The sequence below is a fragment of the Euprymna scolopes genome, chromosome 28 (genome assembly GCF_053919585.1).
Source record: "Euprymna scolopes isolate OS-2025 chromosome 28, ASM5391958v1, whole genome shotgun sequence".
In the NCBI taxonomy this organism is placed as follows: domain Eukaryota; kingdom Metazoa; phylum Mollusca; class Cephalopoda; order Sepiida; family Sepiolidae; genus Euprymna; species Euprymna scolopes.
In genome coordinates, this window is record NC_136509.1 from 32,481,017 (window position 1) to 32,508,435 (window position 27,419).

The window sequence follows — 27,419 nt, forward strand, 5'->3', positions numbered from 1 at the left end:
TTACACTAAAAGGAACTCGATATTACGGTATACGACGTTGCCCGGGATTGAATGATGATCAACAAATGTTTCACACTCCCATATTTTTATTGTCATCGAAATCTGTTAAATCGCCCATTTTTCAATCAAATCGATTGATTGCCTGCTCTAGTTGAGGACCAACCGCAGCGGTAGCAGTGTCAGAAATTTCGTGAAAATAGTGAATAATTCCACCCCATCTTTCCAAGCTTATAACTCCTCGAAAAATGTAATTCAAGCCCTAATTTTTTTTTTTCAATTAAAGGAGCAAGGACCAAGGTTTTATTAAAAAAAAAAAAAAAAAAAAAAAGCAATGTGTTTTTTTTTTTTTTAAAAGGTTTTAAACTTCGGACTTTACAGGTAAATTTCTAAAAAAGCGATTTTTTTTTTTGTTTTAAATTTGAATATATTATTTATTGACCTTTTCTCTTCAATTTGTGATATATAAAACTCCACGACATAAATTAATTATTTACTTTTTAATAGACATTTCAAAATGAGAGGCGTGAATTATTCGACCCCCTATCTTTCTAAGCTTATAACTCCTCGAAAAATGTAATTCAAGCCCTAATTTTTTTTTTCAATTAAAGGAGCAAGGACCAAGGTTTCATTAAAAAAAAAAAAAGACAAAAAGAAACAATGTGTTCTTATAAAATAAGGTTTTAAACTTCGGACTTTACAGGTAAATTTCTAAAAAAGCGATTTTTTTGTTTGTTTTAAATTTGAATATATTATTTATTGACCTTTTCTCTTCAATTTGTGATATATAAAACTCCACGACATAAATTAATTATTTACTTTTTAAGAGAAAGTTGAAAATGGGTGACACTTGGGGGGGGCGTGAATTTAAAAAAAAACGTTTGTCTAAAATATTATATTCGGTTTATTGGAAAGAACATAAAATTTCACATTAACCCTGAAAATATCGTAAAAATAGAATCAATAGAAAAATTTTGATAGATTTTTAAAATTTAAAAATTGAAAAATATTGAGTTTAAAAATTGAAAAATATTGAGTTCGGAAAATTCATTACTGTTTTAAAAAAAAAAAAAATATTTTTATTACTTTTAAAACAACTGTAATAGTTTATTTTGGAAGTATAATCCATAAAGAAAATAAATAACCCACTTTTAACAGAGAAATTACGAGATTTTTATATTGTATTCGCAGTTTCGTGTTAGGGGTGTCAAAAATTCCTACAAAAATTCTGATACTGCTACCGCAGCGGTACTGGAAGAAATATTCACATGCCTCCCCGCAGGTTTGTTTGGTTGTTTTTGTTTTACGGCATATCAACCCTTTTCAGGTTATTTAATGCCGAATCCAAAGATTTTGAAGAAAAATTTTAATAGAATATATTTGCTGTTTTCAAGTTGGTTTCTATTTAACCCATAGTTAGGACCCTAATAGGTACTCCCACTCTGGGTCAGTGTGGACCTGGGAGCAATGGCAATTAAAGGGTGGCTCCACACTCCCCAAAGCCCGCAAGATGGGGCCTCACCACTGGATATAGTTTAAGGTCATATCCAGGACCCCTCCCCGCAGTGACTTAGTCCATAATAATACATTGCCCTGTAGAGAACCCACTGTTGATTTTATAAAATTATTTTTATATATAATGGCTTGAATTAACGTTTAAAATGCAAAAGTCAAATACCATGCTTCAGTTGTGCTTTAAACAGAAACATTCATTTCGAACGCGCCCCTGTCATATCAAAGAATCTACTATTGAGTTTATATGCCAGGCCTTTCTTTTATCGGATTATTTCAATTATCGATATTTATCGGAGACATTCTATCTAAGAACACTGCCAGATACAGTAAGTACATTTGTGTTAAATTTTATAAAAATCTGTCCAGCTATTTTGGAATCCATTGGAAACGCACACACATGCACACACACACAAAGTTCCTTTCATATAATAGATAAATGGATAGATAGATAAATAGATACATACATGATGATTGCTACTTCTTGACAGAAGTTTGCCATCTCTTCAGGTGTGTTGTGTGTCTGTGTGCATGTAGGTGACTTTTTAATTCAGCTTTAGTCCTATATGAAAGTTCACATATGTGACATAAAAAATTTTCTTCTTGTAAAGGTGACTGCGTGATAATATTGTGAACCCTCGAATGTTGTATCAGGCCACTTTTAGATTTGCAGATTAGACCACAAATATGACAACTTAGCGTTGCCTGATGTGCTGTAAAAGCCTCCTCATAAGACTGTTGTTCCTGTCTTTGATCGTGTGATTTCAGATGATTTACGAAACCAAATTTTGACAAAAATTATCTGTCACATACAGTGCACTTCAGTTCCTGTTGTACTTTCTCTGACATTATGTTTTCGTTTTGCTTTCTTGAAACACGTTTTAAGAAAGCAAGCTGTACACGCTGATTTTTTTTTTAATCTTACAACTTTCTCTGATGGTTTTTCTCCTCAGTGATCGATCTTTCGCTTTGGCTTCCCAGTTATGTACATCCATCTCAAGTATTTTCAAGTTGCTTTTCAGAGAATCCGTAAACCTTTTTCTTGGCTTATGTTATGGTCTTTTATCCCTCTTACCATAAAACAGTTGTTTAAGAAGTCTTTTGTCCTCCATCCTAACCAACCGTCCAGTTCAGAGCATCTGATTTTGAATGATTTTTATTTCTATACTAGTACCGTCTGATTGTTTAAATAACTCCAGTGTCAAGCGTTAGAGTCTTTCGGTTAATATTAAGTATTCTCCAAATACAACTTTGGTGAAACCTTTCCAATAACTTGAGATGCCTTCCATATGTTGTCCAGGTTTCTAACCCATATAGCAATGTAGTGATAACGCATGCTTCGTAAACTCTTAGCTTTGTTTTTGATGAAATTCCCGGATCTGACCATACACGTTTCTCCAATTTGCCAAAAGCAGAACTGGCTTTGGCTATTCTGTGATTTATCTCAGCATCAAGCGTACGGTCCTTACTCGGCATACTACCAAGATATACAAAATTGTCTGTGACCTTTAACTTCTTATCATCAACCAAGATGTTTGGTTTAACATATGACAGGAAGGGAATACATAACATATGTTTTCTTGAGACTGATGGTAAATCCAAAAGCTTGACAAGCCTCTGATAACTTGTCCATAATCATCTGTGTGTTCGCTTCTGAGTGTGAAACAAGGTCTGCATCATCTGCATATAAAAAGTTCAAGAACAAGGTTCTGAAAAGTTTTCGACTTTGTGTTGAGATATCTAAGGTTAAAAAGTTTACCTGATGTGCGAAACCGAAACGTCACTCCAATATTGCAATTGTTGAAAACATGCACCAGCATCATAACAAAATATATGGAAAATAATATAATAGCAAGTATGTCACCTTCTTTCACACCGTTTTCAACTGAAATTGGATCAGACAGAAATCCATCAAAAACACTCAGGCTTACATATTATGGTGTTTTAATACAGGAATATAAGAAAAATTACATATCAAAAAGAAATGTATTTCATTGCAGGAATAAAACACTCAACAATTAACGATGAAAAAACAAAAACAAATTCATTTCTATACGGAAACACAATTAAAAACAGTAAATGATTTTAAAAACAAACCTGTTTTATGTTTACTGCTCACTTTGTGAACCAGCTTTGTCTATTAATACCACAGTTTTCAAATTGAAATAGAAATATTTCAGAAATTGACAATAAAGATAAAATTAAAAAGGAGTTTCATGAGAACCCTTTATAATAATAATAATCGTAGCAAAAAATTAAAAAAATAAATAATAAAACGATTTAGCACAGATATACAATTTATTTGGAATAAAGATACAATAAACAAAAAATCTAAAATACAAAATGCCTTAAGATGGAGGAATAATTATGACTCTTACAATTTCACGCACGTTCAGACAGAACCCCAACACACACACACACACACACACACACACACACACACACACACACACACATATATAATTAAATAAATAAATGAATAAAATAAAATAAACAAATTTTTTTAATTTTAAATTAAAAAATTAAAATTAAAAATCAAAAAAAAAATAAATAAAAGAAATTTAAATTTTGATAAAAAAAAATCAAAAGTGAAACACGTTGTCAGGTAAATTTAAATAATAATTTGAATTTTAACGCAATATATTCAGTCTCATAACTGTCACTGTGGTTTGTTTCCCCTATGCTTATATCGTGATCCGAGTAAGGTGGCCGGCCAAACAAAAGTCACTCGAAGGCCGGAGGTTGCTGACCCTTGATCTGGACGCACCTCTCATTCACCAACCAAGGACAGAAAAGATGAAGTAAGTACAGTACTGAAATACAGATACCACGCTTTGATCGTAGCTAAACACTGACGATAAACAATTTCCCTATATTTTCAGATTATTGTTCACCGCAGGCGCTGTCAAAAGCTGCATATGTACATGCCTTCGCGTAAACTTTCGCTGGCCAGTCTGGATTCCATTGCGCTGGCCAATATTTCCAGATCCAGACCATGTAGTGGACTTTACAATGCAGGAATGGATCCCTCGGATCATGTAAGGATCAATTCGACATTTTTATTCTTTTTTTTTTTTTTTTTTTTACATAGGAGTCACCACTTATCAAGGCCCGGAGGCCACTCGAGGATAAAGGTTAATGAGAGTACAATAGCCAATGGGATGATATCGTAGTAATTGTTGTTAATGTAGACATTGGTTACCTCCCTTGCTTCAGTTACATGGTTACCTCCCTTGCTTGTGGTGATATAAATAGGAGTCGGCCATCTTGATTTAGGCAGTTCGTTCGTACAGTTTAGACAGACTACAAGTGTCTCAACAAATGGTAGCAGAGATATCCCTCTGTGTGCGACAAAACGAAAAAAAAAAAAAAAAAAAAATTTTTTTTTTTTGTACAGCTTGTCTGTAGCACTAGACAGATCGGATATCGGATATGGCAACTTCGAACAAACAACCTCCATTGTTGGAGGGGGAGGATGTTTACGAGAACTGGAAACAAGACGTTGAAATGTGGTCGTTGTTCACGGATCTTTCTGAGGAAAAAAAAGGGCCAGCAGTGTTTTTGACGCTACCACCGAATATTAGGGAATGTGTCCGTGAATTGCCAACAAGTGACATCGGCGGACGAGATGGCTTGAAGATCTTAATAAAGAAACTGGATGACATATATTTAAAGGATGAACACACGCGCGCTTACATGACTTTTAAGGAATTTTACACTTATAAAAGACCGTCAGGTACCAGTATAAATGACTTTCTTGTTCGTTATGAGTTTTTGTACCAAAGATTAAAAAAATTCTACATTATTCTACCGGAAGGAGTGCAAGCTTTTCTTGTTTTGAACGCGGTTAACATATCGGAAGAGAACGAAAAATTAGCGCGGACAACGTGTTCTGTTTTGACGTATCAAAACATGAAGGAATCGATAAAGAAAGTATTTGGTGACATTTATCGTGATGAAAATGTACCGGCAGTGAAATCAGAGCCCGAAATCGTCAACTATAATTATTCTAAACCGGGTAACAACAAAAGGCGTTTTCGTCGAGGACAATCTAATCCATGTGACCGAAGTGGAAACGTGTTGTTGTGTTACAAATGTCAGTCTCCGAACCATCTAATTAGAGAGTGTCCTAGAAATACGCCCAGGTTTACGGAAGCGACAGAACAAATACACATTACGTTGTTCATTCAAGAAAATATTTATTTGAACAGTACAAATGAAAAAATCTCAAATCTTGTAAAGGAAACATTTGGAATGGCAGTCTTGGATTCTGCTTGTACTCGCACACTGGCTGGCGAAGTGTGGCTTGATGTTTATTTAGATACTTTAAATGAAAGTGACCTGCAACTAGTGAAGTATACGAACTCAGACCGGAGTTTTTGTTTTGGTGATGGAGTGGCTGTCACAGCAATTAAAGTTGCTAAATTTCCGGTTACACACGGAGGTATAAGAGTTTATATCGAAGCAGATATTGTGAAAAACGACTTGCCTCTTCTATTAAGTCACAAATCAATGAAGACAGCAGGAATAGTGCTAGATTTCCGGAAAGATATGTGCTGGATTTTTGATAAATGTATTGAACTAAAGACCACAACTTCAGGGCACTATTGTCTCCCCTTAACAAATAAGTTGTTGGATCATAGTGGTACTAAGAACATTGTATTACATGTTCAGAATTTTGGTCAGTGTTCTTTCACAGAAAAAAAAAAAAAAGCAGAAAAACTTCATCGACAGTTTGCTCATGCCTCGAAGGAAAAACTTGTTTCCTTGGTTAAAAAAAGTGGCAAATTCAATGATTTATAAAGGCGATTGAGGAGGTTTGTGAAAACTGTCAAATTTGCCTTAGATTTAAAAAAACTCCACTGCGACCGGTTGTGGGATTGCCTCTTGGCAATAGATTTAATCACACAGTTTGCATGGATTTGAAAGAGTTCATCCACAATGAGGTGTGGATACTACATCTCATTGATGCCGCTACCAGGTATTCAGCGGCAACATTGATCAAAACAAAGAAGAAGGAGGAGATCATCAAAAACATCTTTATGATGTGGATTACCTATTTCGGATCTCCTGTTCGTTTTCTGAGTGATAATGGGGGTGAATTCAACAACGAACACTATAGACAGATGAATGAAAAACTCAACATAGAGACCTGTACTACTGCCGCAGAAAGTCCATTCAGCAACGGTACTGTAGAACGTCATAATTTGATAATTGCTGAGGCAATGAAAAAAACAATTGACGATGAGAAGTGTGAACCTGAAATTGCCTTGGCATGGGCTATTTGTGCAAAAAATGCCCTCCTCAATTACTCTGGACACAGTCCAAATGAACTTGTATTCGGTTTCAATGTAAATACACCCTCAATTCTGACAGACCAGTTACCTGCTATGGAGTCCTCTACTACAAGTGACATGGTGAGAAAAAATTTAAATGCTCTCCATAGTGCAAGGAGAAACTTTTTGGAAGCTGAGTCCAGTGAGAGAATTAGGAGAGCTCTCAGGTCTAATGTCAGAACTTATGCTGATGAAGATTATGCTACCGGAGACCAAATCTATTATCGGAGGCAGGGTTTTAAAGGATGGCGTGGTCCAGCAAAAGTGTTAGGCAGAGAAGGCCAGTTTGTCTTAATCAGACATGGCGGAGCATTTTATAGGATGCATCCGTGCCAATTGATGAAAGTGAATAAAAACAACGAAAAAAGAACAAAAAAAGCTGAAATGCTGGGAAACACTACAGAAGGGAAGAATGAATACCTTTCAGTTGAGGAGGAGGAGTTGCAGAATCAAGTGGTAGAAAGTGAAGATATAGACAGAGAAGAAGTTGTTGATAGTTCTACCAGTTTAAGAGATAAGACTGAAAAACCTGGCCGAAATAAGACCATAACTTATAAAATAATTGTTAGTAGTGGAAATTTGGTAATTTGGATTGCTTAAGGGGACGGTTCATCAAGAATTTGTTTACATTGGACTTGAAGACTACTGGATTGTAGTCAGCTGGAAAGCAGGCAAACGGAATCATTTCTTGCCAAAGGTTGCTACAGATATTGGCATAGGGTGTATTGAGCATAAGTCTTCTTTCTACATTCACATCTCAGTGCTGTCTATTCTTTTTCTTATTTTTTTACAAGGGAGTCACCATTTACCAAGGCTTGAAGGCCACTCGAGGGTAAGGATTAATGAGTGCAAGGTGTTCACTGAGACAACAGCACAGTGATCGGCATTGGTTAGAATCTGATTATTTAAGGGGGCAGCTCAACGAGAACTTATTTACATTGGACTTGAAGACGACCATGTTGTAGTTAGCTGGAAAGCAGGCCAGCGGAAGAAAGTTCCACAGGTAGGCAGTTCTAGACAAAAAGTTTTGTTCGTGGAATGTGTGTTTAGATTTAGGCACCGATAAAAACGAGGATAATTGCTGGTAGTGGTTCAGTTTAAAATCAAATTTTCGTTGGTCTGTCATCCATTTTTTTTTTTAAATTCTTTTCATCCTGAATATATTATCACTTGATTATTTTTTTTATTATTTTCTTTTATTGCATTTTCAACCCAAACAAGGAACGGTGCCACTTTGGTGTAGGGGGGATACTATCTGGGACATGATTGCAGAGATACTATGTAGGGAGTTGAGCAGCAAGATGTCTGTTTAAATTACACTTGAACTTCTGCATGTCAGTACAGTTGGGGAAGCAGGAATCTGGAAGGGAACTCCAAAGTCTAGCAGTTCTGGGGGAAGAAACTGTTAGAGTAGAAGGCTTTCTGGCATCTGGGGATCTCTACTGTGTAGGGGTGGGATTTTGCTGATTATGATGATTATGTCTTATGAGCATTTCATTAAATTACTATTATCATTATTTAATTTTTTTTTGTTGTTTTGGTACAGGTGCAATATGGGAGGGAATTTCACTGCAACAGCCTACTTTACTTTTTATGTAGCACACAATCAATTTGCTAATTTACTCTGCACCTGCTGGTGATAGTCTCCATTTATTTTGAGATCATATCCTATTTTAGTTAAATTTGATCCTAGCTATAGTTTCACAGTCAAATTCAAGCGATAGCCATTCCCATCAAAGTAAAAGTTGTATTCAATTTAATGCTTGTTTCATTTTCTAGCAACCTCTGCTGAGTTTGAGACATGGTAGTTTTTTTTTATTTATTTTATTTTATTTTATTTTTTTACTCTTTTAAATTCCAAACAAGACATATTGTCACTTGGACATAAAAGGATGCTGTTTGTAGACATGTCTAATAGGGAACTGCGGAGAGTTGAGCAGTGAGATGTATGTTCACATTGCATTTAAACTACTGCAGGTTAGTATAGTCAGGGAAGCAGGAAATAGGGAATGAGTTTCAAAGTCTAGCAGTGCGAGGGAAGAAGCTAACATTTTTCAGGGAGATTATGGCTCCCAGAAGTCATCTGGAACACAGCAAACAAACGTTAACCACACAAATAAATATGGCTAGCACGTATCGACTAGTATTATCTAGTAATAGTGGTAGCAATACGTGTCTCCATGATATGACGTTGGATGTTGATCATAGTATCTATTTACAGTGCCTCCCCATCAGACAGAGTTAGACACCAGGGTCGTTTTTTTAACATGGAGAAAAGGAAAAAAAATAAAAATTGTCTCAGTCGTGAAGGATTTCTCCTCCAGTTACAGAGAACAAGAAATTGAAATGCAGCATAGTAATAGCGAGTATAGGCCAGCTGTGTCTCTCTCTTTGTAGTCGTTGTCAGCAATGTTTAATAGCAACAACTATTATCCTTTTGCGGTTTGATATTTTTATTAGTTTTATTTTTCTTCTAAGGGAATTGCATATTGTCAATCTTCCTCTGACATGCACCCATAGCAAATCACATTTTTGTTGGTCTGTCATGATTGTGTTTGAAGTGTTGATCCAGGTATGTGAATTATCCGCTTTTTTTTATGTGTGTGGAATTTTGCATTTTTTTACATTTTGCATATATCTCTAAAAAGTGAAAATGATAATTTTGCCGCAAAGGTTAGTGCTTCAGACTATTCATATGGGAGTAGGAGAGTTTTGTTTGATCAAAGAATGAATTCCCATCTCCTTCTCACCACCACATTTGATGACTTTTTCCTAATTTTGACTTTCTTAATTGAAACTCCATGATATGATGCTGATTATAGTAGCAGCGAGTATAGATCATCTGTGTCTCATTGTAGTAGCTGTCAGCAATATGTAAAAGCAACAAACATTATACTTTTTTTATTTTTTATTAGTTTTACTTTTCTTACAGAGTAAGATAGAAGTGATGTATCAGCCGGCACCAGATAACGACCCCCAAGCATCTATAATAATAATCAACGGCAAAGTGCTAAAAGTTGTTGAAGACTTCAAATATCTTGGAAGCACTCTAAGCACTGACAATCGTGCTGACAAAGAAATAAACTGCCGAATCCAAAGCGCATGTGCTTCCTTTGGTAAGCGAGAAAAGCAGCTCTGGATAAGGACTGGTCTCCGGTTAGTGAAGAGTCTGCAAAGCGGTCGTCTTGCTAGCCTTGCTGTACTCAGCAGAGATCTAAACTCTGTATAGAGAAACCGTCCAGCAGAGACACCTGAGAAGGATCATGAAGATCAAAAGGAGTGACTATGTATCAAACGTGGAAGTTCTCACGAGAGCAGACGTAGACAGCGTGGAAGCTACTCTTGCTACTATGCATCTACGATGGACCGCGCACATTGCCAGAATGGAAGACAACCAAATCCCAAAGATGATCTTCTATGGGAAACTAGAAAATGGAACCCACAAGATAGGAGGTCAGAAGCTTCGCTACAAAGATGCAACAAAACGGCACCTAAAGGCAATGAACATCAATGTCGAGAGTTAGGAGGAACAAGCCAAAGAAAGGAGTGGTTAGCGAAACAGTCTCCACAAAGGAAAGAAAGAAATAGAGGGAAAGATTGGAGAAGCCTTAGAGCTGAGACACTATAGATAACACAACCCTGGCACCCACATATGCAGTGCGTGTGACCGGACTTTTCACACAGACAGAGGACTACGCCAACACCGAGAGACAAAGCATCGACGCCCGGACTAGTCATCGTCAAGACTGACAGTCTGCATGATGATGATGATGATGATGATGACACACTATCAGTGTCCATCTAAAACACACCCGTAGGAAATCAAATTTTTCATTGGTTGTTCACGCTAACGTGAGTTCTCCACTTTTTCATGAAATTTGCCATCTGTTAATATCACACGAATATAGACTCAGTATGAGCAATAGTCATGCTTTGTTGCATACATGTCGTGCCTTAATTTGTCGTACATAAATAGTTAAACCTTACAAATGCTTTGTTCCTGATCGTGTATGTTTTTTATGGATTTGTCTATTTTGTTAAGCTGGCTATTAACGTCAAACACCACCTATTCCATGGCGTTTCAGTACAAATTAGTACTTCTTTGTATCTCTATATAGGATCAGATTAAGGTCAGTGCAAAGATCTTTACTGGCTTGTATAGGGGGCTCTTGGCCCCAAAATTAACAGAGATTAAACCATTCCTGTAATAACATGTTACCTGTCAATTGCCGTGATAATGCTGGTTCTGTGTAGTTCTAGGAGGTCCACCCTCCCAGGCTTTGCCTTCTCTCTTTGAGAGAGGGCTAGTTTATTGCTAATCGCCAGAGGTACTCCTGCTGGGGAATGCCGACAGCGCCACACAGGCATCTTTTTAGCAGAGTCAAAATGCTCCTCTTCTTTTCAATCCAACTTTCCGGTCCTTGTGTCTCATCTTCAGGCCGTGAGAGAGAAATAAATGCCGAGTATAGTTGGTGCTTCTTAGTATGCAGGAAAAATATCAGGTTGGTGCAAATATTTTTTTTTTCTGGTTCGTATAAAGGGTATTTTTTAAACTATTGTCATTTATTTTGTTCATGTTGTTATTACTTAAGCATACCCTAACCCTAACCCTAACCCCAACCCTAATCCCCTAAACGATTGTTCATTTTTGTTTTTTTCTTTTCCACAGGCTGAACTGTCACACCCGCTAGATTACCAAGGATTAAAAAACATGTGCAGCGATTTAGAAAGAATCTACGAGGAGTTTCAGGTAAGAGGCAGACGTTAAGTGAAATAAAAGCGTTTCATTTTGACTTCCGGTTTCTGTTTAGTGGAAGTTTTGCCAAGTCTTGCCTGTGATAATTTCTCTCACAAGGTTTTTGCCCTTGGCAGAATGGAAGAAAACCAAACAGAAAATACAACAGGCTCACCTTAAAACTTCAACGTAAATTTTATTAAAGTAAAAAAGATCCTTGTTGCAAAAGATGCGTCATCTTCAGCTATCTGCCACTATGGGCTGGTAACATCCCCGAAGGGATAATAGTTCATCTTCGATGAAGGCTGGAGAGAAAGTTCTACTGAATTAGAAGTACGCAGGTTGGAATGTTGAGGTGACTTCCAAGATGGATACTGCTAGTCGGGCATCCACGTGGTGTCCTTTTTGAGTCAGCCCAATAGTGGATAAGCAGGTCAAACTGTAGACCTTAAATTCGCCTTGACAGACATTAATTTGTAGCACAAGCATGCAAATATATATTTGCCCTACTTAAGGGCATTGGTAATTCCAATGATAATGTTCTGCTCCACATTTGGGCATTAAAACGCCTCAAAGCAACAAAGTATTTTTCGCTGCCTCGATTTGAGTGAGAAACCCACGTGTCCAACTTAGCGTCTTTTTAGATTCTGATCTGAAAAGGTAATTTTGGTGCCAAGAACATTCTCGGCAGTTAGTTATAACATGCAATTTGATTGGTTCAAACAAATCCGTGGGCGGAGAAACCGCCCAATAAAGAGCTTGCTTATTTCTGCAGAATTTCTTACATGACGGTGTCTACCGAGCAAAAGTCGATTCTACATAAAAACTAGTCTTTAATGTGCAAATATATTTTAAAAGTTTACATAAAAAATAACCTTACCTTTAAATGATTTTTTTTAAATGATTTGCAGCAAACATATTATTTGGATTCATCAGACTCCTGTTCTCATCTTGAGTATGATTTTCACAACGTTTTGGTGGATGTAACCTCTGACCGAAACTTTGTGAAAATCACACTCAAGATGAGAACAGTAGTCCGATGAATCCAAATAATATGAATGACCAATCCTCATCTCAAAAATTCAAAAACGTAATATCACGTAATAAAAATATATTTTTTAATTTTAAATGTAAAGAAAACATATTTTTTCCGTATAAAACGAAAAAACAAAGATATCAATGTAAAAACTAAAGAAATAAATTATTAAAAGGACCTGTGGCGCAGTGGTTAGAGTTCTTGGAAAAAGCAATTGTAAAAGTGATATTCTCCTGAAGGTTGAAGGTTCAATCCTCAGTGTGGGTGACCGAAAAATACAATTGCGAATTACTTAGGACCTCTATCCAGTCATGGCTGACGGAACAAGAGCATGATACTACCGTGAAGTAAATAAAGCGTTCCGTTCGGAATTCTGTCCAAATTTCCCGCGTTCGACAGAAATATTCCCGAGTTCGACAAAATACACCTGAAGAATGTCGTGAAACGTTGTGAAAATGACACTCAAGATGAGAGCAGTAGTCTGATGAATCCAAAAATATGAATAGTTTTATTTTTATAAAGAACATTATTATTAACGATTAATGGGATTTCGTATATATTACAACACACGTCTAGTAGGCATGAATTATTGTTGCATTATCTCCCTTTGTTTTTATTTATTTATTTATTTATTTACTGGCGATGAGAGGGTGAGCGGCTTGCTCTGCCCGAGGGTAAAATACGCTTAAACATGATATTTGATTTGTCCCGATTTCATATATATTATTACAAAGTAGTAATTTCAAAAGTAAAAAAAAGAAAGTACAGATACGATGTCCCTAGGATACGTTTTTAAAATTTTCAGGTTACGATGCTTCTTCCAACCCCTGGTTACGATATTTGCCCCGCCTTATGGTGTTATTTATAATGTTACTAATTATATGCTGTACTGTATTTTGTTACTAATTTTTAATATGTACAGTATAAAATTTTACTTAGGCCCCGTCATATGGTGATTTCACCTCACGATCCCAACTCTGGTGCGGATTAATGCCGTATCCTGGGTTTCTACTGTGTCATCCAGTTAGAATCGAAACCGCAACTGTAGCAATTCAAAGCAAGTGATGTGGCACTGTACCAACATGACACGCATTAAAAATTATGGTTAAAAATTTAAAAAAATTAAAAATAAACTAAGATGAATGTACAAAATGTATAATGATTTTTTTTTCACTTCTGACCAATTTTTGACCCTTTTAAAAAATATTTTAATAAGCTAAAGAGCCATAAAAAACGGTCCATAAAAAATCCAATCATTTGAGGCCACTAACGCCGCTCTGTGGCCTTTAGTTTCGGAAGAGACAGAGTTTGAGACAAGCAAACTTTTATATATTAGATCTTGTGATTTTTTTATCAAAATGACGAGCGAGACAGTCCCGCCTTGGATATTCATAAAATTTGATTTTCTTATTTAAATATAAAGAAAATAAAATTCTTTTTTATTTGCATTTAAAGGGTTAGTTTTGAAGGTAAGAAAGATTTAGCTAGATTGAGTAAAAAAAATATTTAAATTACCACAGTCTGGAAAGACTAATCGAAAACAAAAAGAAGAAATACTACTCATTGCGCCAAACCAGAAGACGAAAGAATAAGTTAAGTCGTGAGATCAATGGATTTATTATTTTTTTTTTTTTTATCGTCAATGGATAAATAGTTTTCGATGCAAGGGAAATAATTCCGTTCAAGGGGGATAACTCGTATCTCTGCTTAAAAGACGGGATACAAATTTCAGGGTTATTAAAATATAAAATAATAAAGAACGTTTTAATAAAAATATATTCTGATTTTTTTTTCTTTTAATTTTTATAATAAAGGTGACTTGGTTTTATTTACTGCTTGTTATGCGAAGGAAATCAAAACACTAGATGTCGTATGTGCAAAGACAACAACATTGTCCCTGCAAAAACATCGTCAAAATCGGATTGTAACAGACAATCGTCTACCATTTTCAACCTGAAAAACATGTGTTTGAATTACGGATATATATATATATATATATATATATATATATATATATATATATATATATATATATATATATATATATATGTGTGTGTGTGTGTGTGTGTGTGTGTGTGTGTGTGTGTGTGTGTGTTCTCGGGCGCGCGTAGGCGTCCGAGTGATGATGTGTGCATGTGAAACTCGCTTTAACTACCCTGCGTTGTCCGGGATTCTTATTTAAATTCGAATTATTGATTGAAAAATTTAGCTAAATTGGGTAAAAATATTTAAATTACCACAGTCTGGAAAGATTTATCTTCTACTAATCTCAAACAAAGCAGAAGAAATACTACACGTTTGCGCTAAACTATTTCGTTTTTTTTTTTTGTTTTTTTTATTATTTATTTGTTTCTTTGTTTCTTTGTTTTTTATGAAATTATTATTTTGCTTTAAATGGGATTTTCGGAGTTAAATTTAATCATCACAATATCGGGTTATTGTTCAGAATTTTCCTTGCAGCGGGATGGAGGTTTTGTTAAGTCATAATATAGAAGCTTTGGAGTTGAGAGAAACGCTGCTGCGAAATGAACCAGCTTGTTGTGTGGTATCTTAGCCGGAAAAAATAAATAAATAATCTAGCAGGCATTCCCTTTTATCATTTCTTGTCCGTACTTAGTTCGCCTAAGAGATTGCCTCTGATTGGGCAAGCTAGAAAGGGAGTCAAATGTTGCACCAATTAGTGGTGAGCTTAGAAATTAAGCACAGATTCAAAATCGTAATGGCGGTTTATTAGAAATGTGTCCTGTCCTGCCCGTTTACCAAAGTAAATTTTCTTTGCATTTGGTAACAGTTATTCATCATTTATTCGTCTTGTTTTACATCCCTGTTTTTTTTTTTTTTTTTTTTTTTTTTTTTAAATTTTTGCTTAACTATAATGCGCAATCGCGATTTGTGGATATTAAGGAATTCAATCATAAAATCTTTTGTCAGAATTATTGGCATAAAATAACCCGAAATGATTTGAGACGCGGTAAAACAAGACAATCAAACATCATAAATAATAAAATAAATATGTATTAGATATGTTTGAAGCCAAAACAACGCATTATTACAGAATAAATAATGTAATGTAATTTTGTAATAATGCGTTGTCTTTGGCTTCAAACGTATCTAATACGCATTCATTTTATTCAAACTCAACCAGCGCTTCTATCAAGGAACACAAACCCTAACGTGAATTCAGCGGGACCAACGCACCGTCCCGACATTTGAAAAGATTACCGTAAAAACAACAAACGGACTTCTACTGATTCTATGCTCCAACATTATTATTATTATTATTATTATTATTATTATTATTATTATTAGAATTTGGGGCGCAATTTTGAGGAATTGTACAGCAACATTACCCAATACGCTGTAGTCTCAGTCGCAAAGTAGACAAAGAATAGACAAGAACGTCAACTCACTTTTTTCCTGTTGTTACAACGACATCAATTTCCAGGTACTTTCTCAAATAAAACATGACTCTGAATGCGATCTCGAACGCGATCTCGAAGATCATCTACATCTCTAACGTGATCGTTCTCTATAATGTGCTCTTTCTCCTTTTTATAATCCTTTTCTTTACTGATGACGTCATTTTGCATGTATTTGCATACGCGATCTGTTACAGTACGTTTTATTAAACAAAACTATTATCATGGTGTTTTCTTATTTTTATGATGTTGTCGGAAATTTATCCTCTTTCAGATAAATTCGATGCGAAACTACTAGCCTGCAGAATAAAATAAAAGAATGAAATAAAAAAGGGGGGGAGTAAAAAATAAAATAGAAAGGTCTTGTTTTAAAATGAAGAAGAGATTTTATTTACAAAAAGTTGCTAAATTTTCCCTTTGCATGCATTAAACACACAAAAAAAGAACGCCAGGTAAGAAAATACAATACAAAAAAAAAAAAGAACGCTGATTCCTATATTGAAAATGTTGTATCAACGAATTAATACAGTATTTAAATTTTTTTAAAAGAGTACTTCCTAATAATAATTTCTCGCAACAAATACAATAAATGTTAAGGAACGTTCTCACAAAGTTGATGGCAGACAGCACATGTGCATTTTTTCTCAATTTAAAGTCTTTGAAATTACTCTCCTTCAAAATATGCACATACTGTTGCTGCATAAATGAAGTTCACTTCGTTGCGACTGGATATTCTTTTGCCGGATTATTTTTTCTTTGAAGGAAAGGCTCGGGGAAATCTTCGTCCACAACAGGCAATGGAACGTGTCCAATCCTCTCGCCACTGGAATCCAAAAGAGGCCGATTTTCGCACTGGGACCAATGACGTCATTATCAGAGAGCTAGCATTGCCCTTTTATTCAAATTAAAGAGTGTTTTGTATAAACCCAAAATATACGAAACTAAGTTCGATAAAGGGCACAAAATACAGAAAATCAAATATAAGAATCAGAATAAAAATATAATAAATGTATACAGGGGGGGGGCACAATTCTGTTGGGGTACAAAAAAATCCAACAATGTTAAAGACTACGATTTTGTTATTCGTATTACAAACTTTTTTATATTAAAAAGAAAAGTCATAAGTGAAACTCAAAAAGATGTACCTATTTACTATGCCTCCAGAGTTAGACACCAGGGTCGTTTTTTAACGTGGAGAAAAGGTACAAAAAAAAAAAAAAAAAAAAATTGTCTCAGTCGTGACGGATTTCTCCTCCACCGAAAGAGAACAAGAAATAGAAGTGCAACATCTGAAGAACAGATACTACACTTTGATCTTGACCAAAACTCAAAAAGATGTAACATAGCAGGGACGACTATATGTAAATATCGAGCCGTGAGCGGAATGAAGTCATGGTAAGAAAAAAGATGATGATAAAAAGGGGAGAACATGTTCGAGAAGACGATCATGATACAGACGTGGATGACGTTCAAAAACACGTTCGAGAAGGCGATTACATGAGAGGCATTACAACCGTAACAAAAGAATGAGGAAATAAATGGCCTTGTTACAATGGGGGGGGGGGGCAGGGAATTGAAGTTCTTTCTTATTCTTTGTCTACTTTGCGACTGATGCTACAGCGTGTTGGGTAAAAGTGTACAACGTTACAAAAAGAGAAAAATTTTCATGACAACGTATGGGTAGGTGTGTCAGAATTTTGGGAGGAATTTTTGACACCCCTAACAAAAAAACTGCGAATAAAATATAAAAAAAAACTCGTAATTTCTCTTTTTAAAGTGGGTTGTTTATTTTCCTTATGGAATATACTTCCAAAATAAACTATTGAAGTCGTTTAAAAAATAATAGAAATATTATTTTTTTATTTAAAAAAAAAAGAAACAGTGTTTACAAAATGCCGGCGCGCCTTCAAGCAGCCATTTTGTTTCCGTAATGAAATCAATTGAATTTTACCAGTTAATTTTTTTTTTCAATTTTTTCACTTTAAAAATCTATCAAAATTTTTCTACTGGTTCAATTTTTTACGATATTTTCAGGTTCAATGTGAAATTTTATGCTATTTCCAATAAACAGAATATAATATTCTAGCCAAGGGTTGTTTTTTATTCACCTCGCCCCATTTTGAAATGTCTATTAAAATGAAAATAATTGATTTTATCACCTCAAATTTATATATCAGAAATTGAAGATAAAAGACCAATAAATAAAATAAGCTAATTTAAAACAAAACAAACAAAAAAAACAGCTATTTGCAAATTTACCTGTAAAATCCAAAGTTTAAAACCTTTTTTTTAAAACCACGTTGATTTTTTTTTTAATGAAACCTTATAATCTTCTTATATTGCACAGAAAGTTTCGTTTTATTACGAAAATTATTTCTATTTCCTTCAATGTTTTTTTTTGTTTGTTTTTTTTTAGATATTAAAAATAATTCACTCCATAAAGTGGAAATAAAATATATTTAATCAAAATATGATGTATTTCTTTGAGAAAAAAAAATTCTTCAACTGTTTTTTTTTTTTTTTTTTCAGGCAAAAACTTATAAGTAAAATGTGACTAGTTTTCAGCTAAGGAGCCACAAATTTCTTCAAGTGCAAAGCTAGATGGCTAACGCGAATGTGTGGGTTTTACGTCCTTCTGTTCATCCATGGTTCAAAACAAAATGAATCACTGGTTCGACGTTTGGCTAAATACCGTAATAATGCTTGCGTAATGGGGTTTTCAAATACTTGTTTAAAAAAATCATATTATTTAAAAAATACATTAAATCTTTTTTTAAAGAAAACCGATTTAAAAAAAAACAAATGTTGCATAATTTGCTATGAAACCCGTTATTTTTTTTAATTTGGTCTTTGCTCCTTTAATTGAAAAAAATTAGGGTTTGAATTACATTTTTCAAGTAGTTATAAGCTTCGAAAGATAGTAAGTTGAATTATTAAAGTTCTTATCACGCATTTTTACTGGCCGCTTCTGATACACCTAACGTATGGGTGCTTGTGCAGTATAAAGGAATTTAAAATAGTGCATTTTAGATTAAAACACGATTACATACTTAGGTATTATGACGAAATTGATAGAAAATTCCAAAAATCATAGAAAAAATGAATAAATATGCATGCTAGAAGCATTTTTTTGTAAAAAAAAAAAAGGGGGGTTGTTTTACTGTACACATAGATTCGAAAAAGTTGTCAAAAAATTAATATATAACGAAATAAATGGTATGAAAGACAAGATAAGTTACTTTTCTATTTAACTGGATAAGTTTTTAGTGTTTTTTATTTAATGCAAAATGTTTATTAGGTTCGAAAAACGAGTAATGTTAAACGCTGCCGGCGAACAAGCAAAGATGGCCGCGATGTCTTTGAAGACTTATAATCACTTCAAAATAAGAAATAAAACAAAATGGTGTCAGAAACCCACCCAATAGATGTTACAGTGAGTGGGTTTTTAACACCATTTTGTTTTATTTCTCATTTTGAAGTGAATATTAATTCTTCAAAGACATCGCGGCACGCGGCCATCTTTTCTTGTTCGCCAGCAATCTTAAATGCTTTCTTCAATAAACGATGCAGTTTCTCTGGAACCATTGTTGCATTTTTTTTTAAATGTTTTTTTTTCTAAACACTTTTGTAAAATAGAAAATATAATTCTCCAAAGCTGTGTTGGTTTCAACGTCCCAGATTCTGTTCTAAAAAAAAAAAAAAAAAAAAAAATAGGCATCAAATCCAAGGGAAATAATCATATGAAGTAAATCAGAGTTAGTTCCCTTGTTCAAGTTTCCAATGACAATATTTTCTAACTTTTTTGTTAAATTTTAGAATCAAATTAAAACGTCGAATAACAGATTATAAAGTATTTAAGCAGATTTTTAGTCTATTATGACTTTTTGTTGGTTATTGTTACCCGAATTGATATACGTTCCTATTTACTTGCCTCCCTACGAGGGCAAAGTATGACACAAGGTACGCGTTGCTGAAGGCTTAGAGAAAAATAATTGGAAATATAATTGTTTGTTTATAATTGTTTAAAAATATTTTTTTTATGCTTTTGTTTCCTTTTGTTTTATTTTCCATTGTAATGAATATTCGATAAATAGTAAATTAAATAAAAATATACAATTTGTTATAACAACATGTTCTAAAAAAATGTTTTTTTATTAAAGTAGTTGAAAAAAAATTTTTTTCTTAGAAAGTTTTGTTTAAGAAAAATGACAATATCGTGTCATTTTTTTCATTCCTGTTCTTCTTCTTCTTCTTCTTCTTCTTCTTCTTCTTATTATTATTATTATTATTATTATTATTATTATTATTATTATTATTATTGCTTTGTTACATTAAATGAGTAGTTACAATTTTTAAATATAAACCTTTTGTCATTCACACACACACTGTCACACACACATATATTGTTTTTAAAATATAATTATCCACTGACACGTGTTTCGTCGTCTACGACTCATCAGAGTGGCTGAATTTAGCGAGATTCGATATATATATATATATATATATATATATATATATATATATATATATATATATATATGTATGTATATATATGTGTGTGTGTGTATATATATATATATATACATATATATATATATAAACTCTCTCTCTCTCTCTCTCTCTCTCTCTCTCTCTCTCTTTCTCTCTCTGTGTGCCTGAGTTCCTTATAGACTCCAAAACGACTGGGCCGATTTTTTAAAAACTATTTTAGGGTTTGCTAAATCGTTATCTCGCCCACACAAGAATTAATTTCTAGAAAAAATATGTGTCCGATTTGAACGTTATCTTCGATGTTATATTTCGACAATGAACAAGAAAAAAAAGAAAATAATGTTTATAGTATATTGAGGAAGGCTTGTTTGGGCCGAAATTAGATCTATATTCTTTGCATTTATCGAAAAAAAATCTTTTAGCATCGAATTTGATTTTACCTTCTGATGCAGAAATATTGAATCTACAAGCTACACACACGATGGACAATTTCTCTACACACGACATTAATAGCAGTCTATACTGAACACCAGCAAAAGTTGGTTATCTTTGGCATTCGTCATTATGTCTCGACAATGGATCTCTATTCCATTTGAAGGTTGTTGATGAAGTGCAGGAACTTATCTATAATTTAATTGACAACCCCCCCCCTCTCAACTTTCTTCTTCACTGCAACCTCTCTCTCATAGACATGATGTTGGTAGTCTCAGTCTTTTTATAAATATTATTATGTCACATGTTTTCAGAATTATCTGATCTATTTCCTGCTTCCTGTGTCCCAGCTCGTTTGACTCATTGGTCTACTGGTCTTCATCCATTCGTTGTCTTAATACCTCATTGTAATACAGCTTCTTATTCTAGTAGCTTATTTCGAAGAATTGCAAGGTTATGGAACTCTCTGCTTGCTCACTGTTTTTCTCCTACCTAAAGCCTTGGTCTTTTCATTACTAAGGCCAATAAGCATCTCATGCCTTTGCAATAATCATCTTTTGTTCGTGTTAGCCCTTTACATCAAGTGGCTTCATGCCTTGTCTTGAACGATTTCCATTAAAAAATATGAAGAAGAAAGAGGAAAATGTCTGTAATTCATAGAAGAAACCAAAATATTTAATTTATATTGTTTCCGTTTATTGAAAAACCTTCTATTATCGAATTTGGGTTTATAAATGAGTTCTTATATTTTTCACTAGTGTGTGTGTGGGGAGGGAGGGGGTCTCGACTTTACCCGGTCATATTTTCATGGCAAATTCTCGTTTGAGCTCCAATCTATGCCTCCCCTTGCCAAACTTTCACAAAAAAAAAACTCTCGCCTAGCTAAAATATATTTTAATTCATACAGATTTCGTATTTATTATTACAGAGCCAATTCTCTATTGAATATATTATATTGTACCTAATATATAATACTGATTTCCAAAAATGACTTCAGTGCCATCAGCTAAAATCGAAACAAAAACACTTAGCGCTCTAGCCACGTTCCCTACCATTTGAGCTATCGGCAGATAGCGATGAAAAATGTAAAAGCAAACTATTTCAAGCTATAAATGAATTTGCGCATGCATAAAACTAATAAAAATATGTTGGCAAGTTGAAATGAACGTTTTGCATTTCACCTTGCAGACATATTTCTCTACGCATTATTCATCCATCCAAACAAAGATTTTACTCATTATAAACCATCTTTGGTGTATGATTACTATTTCCTGTTAATTTCAGTGTTATGTGATCGGTAGTTTAAGAGTTTATTGGTTAAATATTTACATACAGACAGACATACATCTACTGTTTTATTTATATAGATTAAGAATGATGCTTTCTAATTGTTGTGGGGAAACCACCCTCTGAATGGACTCAAACCACCGGCCATACATACCGGAACTGTTAACAATCCCAGGAAGGGCTCTAGTTCCGGAGTAAACCTCGTTTGCTCGGTAGAACGCAAAACACTTTTTTCATTCTGTAACTCTTTGTTTGTCTTTTTTTTTTAATACAGGTCTTGATTTACACCGTTATTCTGTTTTTATTGTGGCTAGTGCACAGCTATAACACTAATGTAGAAATATTGGATCTATTTTATTTATTTATTTATTATTTTTTTATTTATTTATTTATTTATTTATTTATTTTTTATTTTATTTTATTTATTTATTTTTTTATTTTTTATTTTATTTTATTTATTTATTTATTTTGCAGCTTCTTCCAAATGTCACTCCGAAACATTCGGATTTACCAATGGGAGTTGAAGAAAAAAACAGATTCATTGACGTGCTTCCAAGTAAGTATATTTATTTTCAGCTGAAAAAAAAAAAAAAAATTTTTTTAAATAAAAAATTTTCTTCAATTAATATTTGGATAGAGTTGAATATACAATGGTACTTTTAGACATTTTTGATTGGAGCAGGTTCGTTTCGGTTAATTTGGATTTTTGTATTGCCTATTTCTCGGATGCTTCACTATTTTCTTTACTTCAAAAAATAAAACCGTTATCTGAAATGAAGCACATACATCAAATCCGTTACCAAGGTTGCTGGTAAAATGGTTGGATCATTCTACTGCTCCAGTAGACATCTCACTATCGATACAATCGTCTACCTGCATAATAGCCAAGTACATCCTAAAATGGAGTACTGTTGCGACATCTGAGGTGGAGCTACTCGGTGCAGCCTATCCTGCATTGACAGTTGAAAATCGGCTTCGTAACCTGGTCTCTTTTCTCTTCTCTGCAACCTCTTTCCCACAAAAGAGATGTTGCTAGCTTGTCTCTGAAATATCGTTATTTTTGTGGCAAATTCTCGTTTGAGCTCCAATCTATGCCTCTCCTTGCCAAACTTTCACAAAAAAAAAACTCTCGCCTAGCTAAAACCACTATCAACCCCCCCCCCTCGATCTCTATCTGTGCCTAAACCTAAAGTGGGTCCCATAAACAAAGCTTCTTTCCTACAAATGCCCGACTGTGGAACAGTATTCCACTAGCCTATTTTCCGGCTGACAACAATATAATCATCTTCAAGTCCAATGTAAACAAGTTCTTGTTGTATCGTCCCCTTAAATAACCAAATTATACCAAAATTCCACTATACTTTTGTCACAATAACTACCGTACACTCATTAACCTTTATCCTCAAGTGGCCTTACAGCTTTGATAAGTGGTGAGTCCTTTGTAAAAAAAAAAAAAAAAAAAATGTTTTTACATTTGTTTGTAGATTAAAATGGTAAAATGGTTCGTTAAATTACCCCCACCCACCCACCTCCACGAAAAAAAAAAAAAGATCCTACTTTTTTTTTATATTTTTTTAGGCGATTATATGCTAATACCATGAAAAGATTGGAGGAAAGACGAAAAAATAATTATTTTAGAATATAGAGTTGAGAATCAGTTTTGTGTAAAATGATCATCCATTCCGGACCATTCTAGTGTTTTATAACAGATGATAGAATAATTTTTATCACTATCAATAATATTTTTAAGTCCGAGTGGCTGCCAGGGTCTGGGTTAGGTTTAGGATAAGGTTAAGCTACCATAACAAATTTCTTGAAAAATAATTTATTTGTGGAGACCCGTTCGGATTATCGTGATGGAGAGGTTGCTATAAAAAAAAATATTGTGTATAAACGATAAAAATGGTTTTTCTTTATTTTTGTCTTTGTGATGATCATCTTTCCTCCTTGCTAGTTCCTTACACCAAGTAGCTTTACGCTTTGTCTGGTGCGATTTCCATTTTAAAAAATTCCCTATCAAAAGAACACATTAAAATAATTTTCACGGTTAAATTTTCATAAAGACAACTGTGACTTGTCACTGCTATACAAAAAAAAACTGACAAAACAAGCTGTGAAAAAATGGCCATTTAATTTGGAAGTAAACATCTTCATTATAGTTATTTTATTAATATAGAGATTACTCAGACCATTCCTTTATTTTTATGTCTTTCCTTTTTTTTTTTTTTTTTCACAATTTTTTTCCTTATACTAGTGGGGGGGGGCTGTGCTCAGTCATAAAGTACGCTTAAATATGAGATTTTAATTTGTCCGGATTTCGTATATATTATTATAAAGTCATGTTTTCAAAAGTGAAAAAATAAAACGTATTTCGGTGCCATCAGCTAGAATTTAAACCGGAACTGTCGTATTCAAAGCTGGTGACGTTACCACTGTACCAACGTGACAGACATATGAACTGAATAAAAATAAACTAAAATGAATGCAAAACATCTATAACGATTTTTTCAATTTTGACCCCTTTTTGACCCCCTTAAAAACTATTTTAACCAGCCAAAGACCCATAAAAGAACGGTCTATAAAAAATCCAATCATTTGAGGGCCCTAGCGCCGCTCTGCAACTTTTAGCTTCGGAAGAGATAAAATTTGAAAATATGGAGACAGACAGACAAAGTGAGTTTTATAAATTAGATTTCCCCCCCCCCCTTATTTTTTCATTTGTCACCTTTACAAAACAATTAATGTCATTTGTATTGTTTGGTCTATTCGGACTATTGTTCTCATCTCGAGTGTTACTTTTATAACCTTTCAGCTGAAATCGGTAATATCGCCCATTTTTCAATTCTCCTCACAGTTCATTAGTCCACAATACATTGTAGTCTACATTGCACTGTAGAGAACTTGCTGTTGATTTTATAAAATTATTTTTATATAATAGCTTTAATTAAAGTTGAAAATGCAAATATCAAGTATCATGTTTCAGTTGTGCTCTAAACAGAAACCTTCATTTCGAATGCATCCCTGTCATATCAAAGAGCCTACTGTTGATTTTTATATGCCTCTCTGACTTTTTACAGGTGAGACTCAGGAATCTTTCTGTTGAACTCTGGAATATGCACAGAATTTTGAACGGAACCCTTTATTTAATCCACAGGGGTAGCATGCTCTCGTTCTGTCAGCCATGAACGGGTAGAAGTCCTAAGTAATTCACAATTGTATTTTGAGTGTCGCCAACACTGAGGATTGAGATTTCAAACTTACAGCTGCATTTAACTAAGTGCTTTATCCGCTGCACCACATGTCCTTGCATGCAATTGTGAGTTTGACAGGAAGATTCTCACGTTTGACAAGACCGACCTGAAGAAAATCGGAGGTAATATTAGTCGAAACGTTGTGAAAATGACACCCAAGATGAAAACAGTAGTCCGAATAGTTGAAATGACGTGAATAATCAATCCTCATCGCAAAAAATGCGAAAACATAATTAATGTTATCTTCTTTTTTTACCCCCCGTTTTCCATAGCGCCTGAAACAAGGGTCAAACTTAAAACGATCCCAGGAGAAGAAAACTCTGACTATATCAACGCTAATTTTATATCGGTAAGTTATTTTTTTTATTTTTTATTTTTTATTTTCATTAAAATTTGAGATGTAATCTTCTTTCTGCTATTGGAATTGTTGTTCTTCTTCTTCTTCTTGTTAAGTGAGTTGGATTTTTGCAGAGAGCTCACAAAGATCATGCCTGAAGATTGTCTGATCAGCATAAAGTCCTCCTTGTTGGTCACGGCTATTCAGTAATCGGCAAGGTTAAAAGGGCACATTGCCCAAGACAAGCTACTTCCCTAAAAATAGTGATCTACACTAACCGGTGTAGCTTGAATATATATCCCGTGTGAATTTTGTATTTTGAACATACAACAACGCAGGTTAATGAATAAGAAAATCTGAAAGGTGTGTGTTTTTTTTTTCATTGAAATATGTTTATTTACAAAAAAATCAATCATGAAAATGTTTCTTTTTTATATGAATACTAGCAGGGAGACCCAAAGTTGCTTGGGAATGAATGATGATCAACGAATGTTTCACCCTCCCATATTTTAATGTTACTGAAATCGGTAAAATCGCCCATTTTTTTTTTTTTTTTTCAATTCTCCTCGCAGTTATTTAGTCCAAAATACAGTGTAGCCTACATTGCACTGTAGAGAACATACTGTTGATTTTATAAAATTATTTTTATATAATGGCTTTAATTAAAGTTGAAAATGCAAATATCAAGTATCATGTTTCAGTTGTGCTCTAAACAGAAACCTTCATTTTGAATGTATCCCTGTCATATCAAAGAGTCTACTGTTGATTTTTATATGCTGGGCCTTTCAACTTGTGCGGTAATAAAACTTCTCAAATTGAAATGCACTTGTGATGTTAGGCTGTGTAAGGCATCAACTTTCATCAAAATCGTCTTTTCCTTCTTTCAGTGGATTTTTCCGATTATTAAAACTTATCTGAGGCATTCAGATACAAAACCTAAATCTAAAAATACTGGAAGGCACATCAAGTACATTTGTGTGAAACTAAAAGAAAACATCAGCACAACCGTTTAGGAGTCCATAGGGAACGAACACACACACACACACACACAAAAAAAGTTCTTTTACATAATAGTAGAAATAAAATAAATTAAATATCATGGAATGCTTTTCTGCTTACAAATACTTACATGAATGTGTTTTTTTTTTAATTGTTTTGTTTTGTTTTTTTAACATACAAGAACCCAAGTTTACCCAGTTGGGTGAACTTGGGTTCTTGTATTGGAAATATAGCCAGTAAATAAAACGTTGTTTAGTAAATCGTTATTTTATTTTATTTATTTATTTATTTATTTATTTATTTATTTTTTTCGCATTTCCTTACACCCAAAATGGATATAAACATCACTAAAACATCCGCTGGGTCATAAGCTTTATTTCAGTACCTTACTTGTCTGGGTGGATTGCCTGTAGGCTGAAATAAACCGCGTCACACACACACGCACGCACGCACGCACGCACACACACACACACACACACACACACACACACACAGAGTAAATCGAACTTACTAAGGGAGATAATAACTTCCGGTGAATACCGGAAATATAATTAGTAAATAAAACGTTGTTTTAGTAAATCGTTATT

The 27,419-nt window shown here is 34.0% G+C and overlaps 1 protein-coding gene across 1 annotated transcript in view; it reads left to right on the forward strand.

Moving 5' to 3' along the window:
* LOC145249556 (uncharacterized) overlaps positions 1–27,419 on the forward strand; it is a 279,663-nt gene that overhangs the window by 59,817 nt on the left and 192,427 nt on the right. The window contains exons 4-7 of the mRNA XM_080111231.1: positions 4,392–4,547; positions 11,515–11,595; positions 22,720–22,801; positions 25,769–25,845. Coding sequence (XP_079967357.1) covers positions 4,392–4,547; positions 11,515–11,595; positions 22,720–22,801; positions 25,769–25,845 — 396 coding nt within the window. The remainder of the gene's footprint in view (positions 1–4,391; positions 4,548–11,514; positions 11,596–22,719; positions 22,802–25,768; positions 25,846–27,419) is intronic.